The sequence below is a fragment of the Morus notabilis genome, unplaced genomic scaffold, assembly GCF_000414095.1.
Source record: "Morus notabilis unplaced genomic scaffold, ASM41409v2 Scaffold360, whole genome shotgun sequence".
NCBI classification, from domain to species: Eukaryota; Viridiplantae; Streptophyta; class Magnoliopsida; order Rosales; family Moraceae; genus Morus; species Morus notabilis.
In genome coordinates, this window is record NW_010367232.1 from 216,709 (window position 1) to 227,613 (window position 10,905).

Genomic DNA, 10,905 nt, shown 5'->3' on the forward strand with positions numbered 1-10,905 from the left:
AGGATTAAATGGGTTTAGGAGATAAGCATATCTAAAAAAGAAAAATTATTTTGGAAGGAGAAAGAAAAACAAATACTGATTGAGTAGCACAATTTGGTTTTTTTTATTTATTTTAGATAAATTTTTCTTTTTTAATTTTTTTTATTTTCAATTGCACTTGTCTTTTTACAGTTGTATATTTACCTTAAGAGCCATTTTTGTGCTCCATTTTATCCAAAAATATAAAATTTACTAACAAAGGAGTCAAAACTTGGTATTTCAAAAATCTCATAATAACTAGGCATTTAAAACTATCGGGATCAAAATGAGACAAGTGCATGTCTTCAAAGGTTAGTAGGATAAATATTCCTTTTTTCTTAAGATTATTTTGAAAAATTTAGCTAAGTATTATGCTGATGCGCGATCGTGAATCATGTACACTCTATCAAATTTTTGACATTGGTTATAGTTTCTTTTGCACTTTTTTAAAATTTGAGGGATTTATTTCTAAGGGGAATAAAAGAATGAGAACCACATTACAACTTTGTAAACGTTAGAAGACCAATTTTATCTTCTTTTTTTTTATCTTTATTGCTGAAAAATGACACAACATGTTTAAATCCTTACGATCTTTTCTTTTGTTTGGTATTATTGTCTACTACAATTGAACCATGCCCTTGCCTTTGTCCTCCAATGGGCTCGTGCCACGTTTCCTCGCCTTCTGCATCATCTTCCACCCAGTCATCTCTCACTAATGTTTGTTGATAGTATCGGAAGGCCACATACAGCATGAACACTGAAACAATGGTACTCCGTCATAACAGGCTATGAAAACCAAAGTTGTTTTTTTTATTGAATTGCATTAAAACCCCTAAATTACTTGAAATTACAAAATGAACGTCCGTTTCCATTTTTTTTCTTTTACCTGCCCAAATGCGAGCAACGATCGAGGATAGGTTCCAAACAAGTAGGAAGACGGCTACTGTCACGGCTTTCTTGTGCGAGCAAGAGTCCCAAGCGTCTCGAAAGCGTCGAACCCAAAATTTACCTTCATTAGAATTATATGGTTTACATGTTAGCAATTTAGAAATTGTTGAATTTGAACTTGATAGTAAATTGTTAGAATCTAAATTTCATATACTAAAGAAAACAAACTAGAAATTTATTTTGCTTCACATTTATGTTCTATTTTGTTGTTATTTTTTGGATCATAATATTCCGGTTGATTTGAGAGCTAAGAAACGGAGATTATTCATATAATTTAGAAGCACATTGTGCACTAAAAAAATGCTCAAGCACCTGAAACCGAATCATCTTGGGGATCCTATAATGTTTACCAAGGACAGAAATGATCCATTTGGACCATACTATCACGACAAAGACTATATGTGTTTAGTATGATGATTCGTATTATGATTCGAATCATAGTTCGTGACTCGATACAGTATTTTTTTCACAAAAAACACACATAAATCGAGAATGATTCTGAATCCATGAATCAAACGTCAAAATCCCACAATAAAGAAACAATAAACAAAATGTTGTAAATAATATTCTTACAGTATAAAGAGTCAAAGATGGTCCCTGAATACCATACAAATAACGATGGTAAATAGTAGATTAATGTTTCTAGGAAAAAAGTAGTAAATTACTGTACAAATAACGCTTGCATAGCACCTTATCATTCATTATAAATAGGGAGCCAATAAACACTTCAAGGTGAACAATTTCAAGGATTGAATTGAATAAAATCTCTCTTTCTTTCTAGTTTCTCTTACTAAAATTTCTCAGATAGACTTACATCTCTCTTAGATGTACGACTACCAGAAAAATTTTAGTGAGAGAAATAAGAGAGAAAAAGAGACATTTCATTCAATCCTTAAAATTGTTCAATTTAAAGCATATCTTAGTTCCTTATTCATAATGAATGTAGCCGTATTTGTACAATAATTTACTATTTACAGTTGTTATTTGTACAGTGCTCATGCCTCATCTTTAACCCTCATATTGTAAAACTGTTCGTAAATAATTGATTTTACAACCAAAATACTCTTTTTTCTAGGAGACCTAAACAATTGGGACCCAATGAACGGATTTGTCTCCTGGGCCCTAGATGAGCCGAGAGTGACAAAGTCACCTTCTGAACATGCCACATTGATGGGATGGGCCCAACTGCTTTGTTCTTGTCCAAAACCTATTTAATATCTAGACGTGGCCCAAACTAATTAAAAAAAAAAAAAAAACACAACCACACTTTATGCAACTGTTTAATTTTGTAATCATAGATCATTGACCAACATAAGTTTCACTGTTAGCTCATCAACGGTCATAAAAAATAAACAGTTACATAATGCACTATTAACCTTAACAGAGCCCTTAACTAATATCGCACATTTTATCTTACATATTGACCCGAGTTGACCCGACTAAACCCGGGTCGGGATGTTTAGCAATACTCAAGAATAAAAGACCATATGCTTAATCAAAATTATAGTCTAAGGGTAACCATACAAGTCACAAGACTTAAGACCTCATCGTATACTATAGTTATTCAACTGGGCCCCATCAAATCTACCCTAAGTTAGAACCCACCATTACACACACACACACAAAAGAGCCGTTATACGGGGATGGGGTTAGCTAAGGTGGAAGAATTTTTGTTTCATGTCCCACCACAAATGCCTCTGCAGAGGAAAGTCCAATATTGTTTGGACCAGTTGTCTGCAAAATGGTCCTGTTGTTTTTTTTTAGAATTTTTTTGGTAGCCTCTTCGGTAATTTCAAATTTTGACCGTTAAATTTAATTAAAATTATATCATATTAAAAAAATATATAAAACATGTAGATTTTGTTACAAGTGTGACGGATGAAAAGTAATAAACTATTTAACAGTCTATTTTCAGAGACTATAAGAGAAAATCTTCTTTTTTTTTTTTTTGGGTTCCACAAATATTAACGTGTGACAAAATCATAAAAGTGACTCATGCATTAAAGTAACACAGACTCAAGTTTAAAGAATTTTATTTTACCGTATGCAGTGATCTGTCTAGAATACAGCGAGCAGACTTTTGGTACGGTGAAAACGCCAAAAAAACCTGTACATTTAATTTAGCACAAGATCAAGTGAGTATGTCACAAAAGTCAATAAGTATTCAGAGAATTTTGGCTGTTCTCTGGCCTTACTGTTTGGCTGCGAGAGATAAAATCAGCAAACAAACAAAATTGAAGGGCTTAAAAAAATACAGTAACTTCTCTGAGTATTAACTCTAGGGAGAATTCCTAATGTAAGGTAAGAAAAAATATGCTATAAGGTAAGTTTAAAACCTTCATTCAGAATTAAAAAAAACGTCGGATCAACATTAGAATTATTAAAAAAAAAAAAAAAAAACCTTTTAACATAATTGATTGAGATGTCAAGGTTTAGACTTGTGTCCTATTTCAAGAGGGGGTTTTTTTTTTTCACTCTACTATAGAATTGTCATTGTCCCTTAAAATTAACCAAAATGAGGAGGAAGAAATAACAAAACTAGAAACTAAGGTGCAAAGTAAAATACAAAACAATAACTAAATGTACATAAATTAGAGTAGAACAAGTTTGCAAATCAATGCCCATTTGGGGCAAGAAAATGTATTTCACAAACTGGTTTAACCTTGGGAGAATTTTTTAATACTGTACGGAAAAATACCTTACAGTAAGAAAAAATAACGGTAATATTTTATCAAGTTTTGTTAAATTTTCATACTTTATTTTATCTGATATGATCAACCATGTCCTGCTGATCGAGTATTTTTTCATAACTTATTATAAAATTCTCCCTAACCTTATCAATTTTACCTGTTTTAAGAAGAGAGAACTTACCCAATTTTGCCATTGTCCAGATGGTTATGGAGCTGCCACACCTGGCCAAAACGAAAAGCAGTACTGCCAACTGCCATTGACACAAATTATCAAGTCTTTATACCCTTTTGTAGTTTTCCTCAAAACCCCAAAAAAAAGTAAAGAAAGATAAACTAAAAATTACCTTCATTGTAGTGGCAGGGTCACCAGAAAACAAAGCTTTAAGCTTTAGCAGAAACTCATTCAAGTAAGGAAGCACCAGCTTTAATAACCAAATTGCTTCTTCTTCTCCAAGCACATAACTTGTGTAGTCTATATCTATAACTCCCCTAGTAATATTCCATTTTATTTTTCCCAAAAACAAGAAAATGGAATATTATAAAATAAAATAAAAAACACTAAGTAATGTGATAAAAATGGTGGTTGTTACAAGGGATTACCTGTACACAATGGATGTAAAGAGGAAAATGGCAGCAAGATAAACAAGACCCAGATAGGACATGACAGAAATAAAGCTGTAGGAGAGAAAAAAAAAAAGAAAAAGAAAGATCAAACAGATTTTCTAGTTATCGACTCTCTTTTGAAACAGAGATTATGGAAACTTTTTTTTTTTTTCCTTCAAAAATTGACTAACCTGATGTTGAGATCTTTAGTGTAGGAAGATGAGAGTATGGTGAATGTCCCAATTCCAAAGATAAAAACTGATCTTGATATATCTTTCCACATTATCAAATCCACTGAAATAAAGAAAAGGGAAAAAAAAATCAATACCCAGAAATTGAAACTATTAGCAAAAACAGGATTGGAAGTAACAAGTAAAAAAAGAAATAGAGCTCACCAAAACTCTGCAATCTGCTATGTGTTTCTGGGAAACTATGGTATTCATTTGAAGCTGCATTTATATTGTGACACACAATTCAAGTCCAAAAGACATAAAAAATTGAAACAAAACAAACAAACAAACAAACTTTTTTTTTTTTTGAAGAATTTCTTACTTGGAGGAGATTTAGTAGGAGATCCTTTAACAAAACTTGAATGAAGTGTGGCACGTCTAAGCACAGGAGGCTGTTTCTCGACATTCAAAGAAATGGGCTCAGCCTTCTTTTGCTGATTTTGGAATTGGTGAAACTTTTTCACTTGTCTCCTCTCAAAATTGACTTTTTTCACTTCACAATCACTCACAAACTTGTTGGGCTTCTCCTCAATTGGCTTCTCAATTTCCTTAACTTCAATGCTCTTCTTCTCAACTTCAACCTCAATTTCCTCACCAATTTCCTCCTCACTTTCTCTCTCATCATCGTCTTTCGGCTCGGATTTCGAGTCCTCCACACTGCTAGAAATCACCTTCTCTTCACACACACCAAACTCCTTACAAGCCTCATCAGATTCAGATCCAATTTCCTCACTTTTCTTCTCAACTGGGCTCTTCTCAATTTCCTCAACAACATCCTTATTTTCCTCAACAGAAACCTTAACAACATCAGATTTTGGCTTCGCCAATTCAGTCCTCGGCGACCTCCTAATCCCAATTTCCTTGTTTCCTTCAGATCTACGCCTCCTTGGCTGAACTGGGCTTTTCTTATTTCCCTCAACAGAAATACTCATTTCCTTAACTTGCTCATCGGAATTCTTCTTCTCCTCGGATTTTCCTCTCGCAATCTGAATTGGGTTCTTCTCAAACCCCTCAAGGGTCTCAGATTTCCATGTCTTTCTCTTGGCCGCTGGCGGTCTCTTCGGCTTGGCCACATTCTCTTGATCCTGTTTTTCTGGGCTTTCTTCGCCATTGAAGACCTTAATTCCGCCTCGGACTTCATCATGCTTCATTCTGCTCTCCCAAACAGACCCGGCTACCACAACACTACTCCTCAACCCAACTCTTCTCTTTCCTACATCCATTATTTTCTGCCTTTTTATCCTCTGTTTTTCTTTTTTGTTTCTCTTTTTTTCTCTCTCTTTCTCTCTCTAGCAACGAGTACAATGGGACATGGGTGCTCTTAGAAGTGCCAATGAGAAACAAGGCTTCAAGGAGAAGAAATGGTTGTGGTGATTGCGGTGGGTGGTGATGGTGATGTTGATGGTGCCATGGCATGAAACATTGGGGATCGCTTTTGCCTTTGTAAAGCAATTGAGAAAACAGAAAGAGAGAGAGAGAGAGAAAACAGGGGAGGAGAGAGAGAGGGGGGGAGAGATGGTGAGATTGTGTGTTTTTTTTTTTTTTTCCTCCTGGTCAGTGGTCGCTGGATTCTGATTTTGGTTTTCTTGTCTTTTCCTTTTCTGTGTTCTTGTTAAGGAGCTTCTTACCTGTCGCGGTCGCACGTTATTGAACTAAAAATATGTAAAATTAATAAAATCCGATTAAGTTTTTCTCTTTTTATATTTTTTGATTTTTTTGGTTGTTAATAAAGTGAAAAGAATAAGGTAAAAGAAAAACGAAAGTGAGATAATTCGGTAGGGTTGAATGATTAGAGGTTGTGTTAAAGCCTTTAAAGGGATTATTATAATATTCTTGTTAAAGCCTTTTGGGTACTTATATTCCCTTTAACTTTTCTGTTTACTTATTATAGGATCTATCTAAGGAGCACTGTAACCGAGGCAGTGAAAAGTCATCCCTTCACATGCAATGGAGAAGGACATAACTGCCTGCGGCTGCATTTGGCACAAAAAGATTGCCAATTCTTGCTTCTTGGTTGTCAGAAGATCAGCAGATAAGCCAGGCAATGGATTACGGGGTCCATAAGGACCAAAACCCAAATAGATTAGCGGTAATTTATTATCGTTAAATTTGTATTATAATTTATTTATTTTGTATATTTTTTTTAATTTTATATATTTTTAATTCGATTAGACGATTAAAAATTAAGACTATTAATGAATTAGACTATGCGAAAAATTCTTAATAAATAAATAAGCTAATCAATCAATCTCATACGATTAAAATTAAATCAAAATAAATAAATGTGTACAAGAAATAAATAAAAATATAATAAATTAAAAGAGTGTCAATCGATAGACTATTTTTTGTTCATATCCTACTAAAAAATCTCATAAAATATAAAGTTAATAATATACATTGATTGGAACATATTAATTTTAGTTGTTTGTCCCATCTTCTTATTTTTGTTAATATTACGTTTATACTCTTTCATTAGACATGGAAACCATGTATTAAGGGCACGAGATGATATAACTACACGTTGTAATAAGTAGCAATTTTATTTATCTAGGGCATTTAAAAGCTGTAAATTGGATTAAACATTTGGTACTACATAAGATCCTTTCGGACGCAAATTACTGGTTCAATTTAATGTCTTAATTAATGTCTAACAAATCGAATTATGATATGTTATTTAATAGATTTAAATATTAAAATAAATTAATTAATTAAACAAATTTCAACTTTTAAATTGTATGACAGGGATTAAACATCATTTTAGACACGGAAATTGAACAAGTAATTTGAACATTTTCGTTCCCTCTCATTTTGGATAGATATGGGAAGGATCCTGTATTAAAATAAAAATATGTTCATAGGTAGTTGATATTGAAGTGTCTCATTTATTATAAAGTATTTTAACTTATTTGTGAAAGCACAAAATAGATATTAGATAGGTATTTTTCTCTCTTTTTTCTTTTTGCTTTATTGCCCTTCTAATGAATTAAAGACAGCTATATGACACACTATTTCCCTGTTGTTTTGATGTGCTAATTTCTTGACACCTTGTGAATGGAGAGAAAGATAGAAGAGAAAGAGGACTAGATTTGCCTAAAAGGACACTGAAGAAAGAAAAACATATAAATGCGAGAGAAGAAGAGAGAGTAGAGGCCAAGATTTGTTGACGTACACCGCTTGCTTTTGTGGTGGTTTTGGTTTGGGACATAACTTTAGTTTGGTGATGCCTGCAGCGAAAAAGTCAAAAAAGAATTTAAATTTGGCACTTAATTATCCTTATTTGTTCCATTGGGAAAAATAGGTATTTCTTGTATTTTTGTGTTTTCCATGTTATTAATTTGTTGCATCCTTATTATTGATTTTGATGAAATAAGAGACTAAATTCCTTTTTTTAAACGGAAATTACAGTAGATTTTTAAAACTAAATTAAATAAATAACATATTTTAAAATTGTTTGAAATAAATAACAATTTAAACGGAAATTATAGTAAATAGTAGATTTTTAAAATTAAATTAAATAAATAACATATTTTAAAATTGTTTGAAATAAATAACAATTTACTATGTAAATGTTTCATATACGATTGATAAAAAAAATAAAATTACATGGTAAAAAAATTTTATTTACATGCAAAAAAATTTTTTATCAGTCATAAAAAGAAAATTTACATAGAAAAAACTTTTTTTTACTAATCATAAGTGAAACATTTATATTATAAACTGCTATTACTTCAAATAGTTTTAAGATCTGCTATTTATTTAATTTAATTTCATAAATATGATATTTACTATATTCTCACATTTCTAAATCATAAATGTACATTATAAGCCAAAAAAAAAAAAAAGGCTTAAAAAATGTATATTATGTACGAGATTATTTAGCAAGATACAAAAATATCTCCACATTTTTAAGGCGAGAATCATCATAGAAAGAAAAGCGACACAAATTTAACAAATTATAATAAAATAAAAATCTTCACACTTAAGAGATTTTTTTCCCCCTTAATCATAGCAAAGAATTCTACAAAGATAACCAGAAATAAACATTTGCAGTTCTTAAGATTTAATAGTGCATGGAGTTATGATCCTCCTCGTGCCAAAACAAAATTAAGCAAGAGGTATTAAGGGAAATAGAAAAAAAGGATTTAATCCACTAATTCACAAACACATCGAGAAAGGTTGATTCAAAGAACTTCCTAGTTCCTACTGTTGGTAAATATATATATATATATATGTAAATATATGACATACATTCTTATTGCAATCAATGTGTGAAACAATTCCTATATGTCATAAACATTCAAAATTTAGAAACAAACACAAACAAATTACAGGTGCAAACAAAGACAATTGTACTAGTTAACTAAGATGCCATATTGCCATTAACAAAGACAATTCATATTTTTCTTTTTGGCATACTAAATTATTAATGGTAATAAAGAAATATATGAATACCTTTAAGCTCCTAAAGAGTTAAAGATAACATTGATCAAGCATATCTCATTAAATCATGATTAAAATTAAAAAGTGGGCCATTTATAGATCAGTGTCTAACGTATTAAACTGATTGAAGGAATCCAAAGAGGTGCACCAACTTTAAGGTAGACCCCACCACATATTGGCCCTTAAAACATGTTTATGAATTACCAAAGGCATACAAAGGGCTGTCGACGGATGACGACAAGGAAATTCGAAAAACAATTTCCACCGACACATCCAATTTCAATTTTTCTACCCTTCAATTATTCGTTTTGGGGGTACACAAATCCATAGAAGTACATGTAGTGACAGGAAAAGAAAAATAACTGTCCAGCCAAGAATGGGAAAATTCGCACATGAAAAAGAGGGGAAAATTATAGTTTAATATATTGTATTTTATTGAAATAGTTGATTGGTACTTTAGTGTTTGCATAATATCAAATTTCTCCTGTACTTAATTCTAAAAATTAAAAAAATTCATGGAAAAAAAGCCTGTATTTTTTTTTTTTTTTTTAAAGAATGATCAGGGTTCTTGTTAAATATATTTTTCTTTTAATATATTTTTACACTAAAAAGGGTGGAAATAATCATATTTTTGTTCCAAAGAGGGCCAAAAGCTACTCGAAGGATTTTTTTTTTTCGAAATACAAGATACCTATTTTGGTATTATCTAAACATTAAATTATTAATCCACTAATTTGATCAAATACAGGGTATTGGGATGTAATTTTCTATAAAAAAAAAACAAAAAACAAAAAAACTAAGGTTGGTGATATATTATTTTCAGTTTATTATTAATCTGTAATTGTAGTGAACATATACTTTTTAAATGATTTTTTACTAATAAATACTATATTTATGCCAAGTAAATACATAGTTATCAATAAATATGTTATTTACTTTATTAATTGTCTCAAAAACATGCTATTTATTTAAAAACGGTTTCTAAACTATGTTATTTACCTCTTTATCCCACTAATCAGTCATTTTTGTTGTACTTAGTTGCTCAGTGGCCATAGGTTAATACATAATGTTGGTAAGTGGTTTTGGTGTAATCTAATTGCATCTTGGAAATATTTACTGAACAACATGATCATTTTTTTTTTCAAGAAATGGTGACCCCAACTTAAAGTTTCTAGAGAAGTTTCCCAAAATTTATTTTTACAATAGCAAATGATCTAAATAATATATATTGAAATTATTGATTGTGTTGTCTTTGTCTATAATTATTTTGGGTGGAATAATGGATGTCCATGTCTTGGGATTTACTTACACAAAAAAAAAAAAAAAAAAAGAGAAAGAGAAGAAAAGAAGAAGATAGAATCATTCAGGGCATGTTCTTTTGTCCCAAAAATTAAAAAAAAAAAGACAACTCAAGTTTCAACTTTATTCAACTTCACGTTCTTTTAAGTTTCAACTTTATTCAATTTTACTCAACCTTATTCAAGTTCTAACTTCAACTCAAGTTATAACTCAAATTTAACTCAAAAATTACACTCAAGTTACACTCCAAAAGAATAACCCTCAATAATTTCCAAAATGCATTGGGATTGAAAGAGAAAGGAATCAAAATAAAATATCCGTAGCTCTAAATACAATGGGGTATTGTTCAATGCAACGTGTAGAAGCGCACACATAATTTGTAATGTTGAAGTCACGTGACTTGCACGACACACAAGACAGATTATTGTTTAGGGAAGAGGAGAACATTCAACATATGCCAAGTCTCACCATCCCCAAGCAAATAGTCCTTACTCAGATCCTATGCAATCTTTTTCGTTTATATGTTTAAAAATTGCAATTTTAAATATATTCTTATTGGACTTAGCTCTCTCTCTTCTTCTTCTTACGTTGTAATAGATTCTCACAAGAAACCATGTTATTTTAAGAATATAGTTTAAAAAGGACCATTAACGATGACATTGGATTTTTTGGGAAAA

The 10,905-nt window shown here is 31.2% G+C and overlaps 1 protein-coding gene across 1 annotated transcript; it reads right to left on the bottom strand.

Moving 5' to 3' along the window:
* Positions 1 to 481: 481 nt before the first annotated feature.
* LOC21393296 (reticulon-like protein B21) lies at positions 482 to 6,009 on the bottom strand. The gene is made up of 9 exons (XM_024174770.1): positions 4,812 to 6,009; positions 4,655 to 4,708; positions 4,451 to 4,553; positions 4,257 to 4,331; positions 4,001 to 4,145; positions 3,838 to 3,907; positions 3,008 to 3,073; positions 905 to 1,027; positions 482 to 775 (listed from the first exon to the last, which is right to left on the bottom strand). The coding sequence occupies exons 1-9, from the start codon at positions 5,710 to 5,712 to the stop codon at positions 603 to 605; spliced, it is 1,710 nt and encodes a 569-aa protein (XP_024030538.1). The 5' UTR covers positions 5,713 to 6,009; the 3' UTR covers positions 482 to 602.
* Between the last annotated feature and the right edge of the window lie 4,896 nt (positions 6,010 to 10,905).

Bases quoted from the DNA above. Each gene is read 5' to 3' on its own strand.
- LOC21393296 (XM_024174770.1), bottom strand. From the start codon at position 5,712: ATGGATGTAGGAAAGAGAAGAGTTGGGTTGAGGAGTAGTGTTGTGGTA. The intron at 3,908-4,000 runs GTAATTTTTAGT...TGTCAATGGCAG, and splicing joins ACCCTGCCACTACAATGAAG to TTGGCAGTACTGCTTTTCGT. The intron at 3,074-3,837 runs GTAAGTTCTCTC...TTAAATGTACAG, and splicing joins CTGGACAATGGCAAAATTGG to GTTTTTTTGGCGTTTTCACC.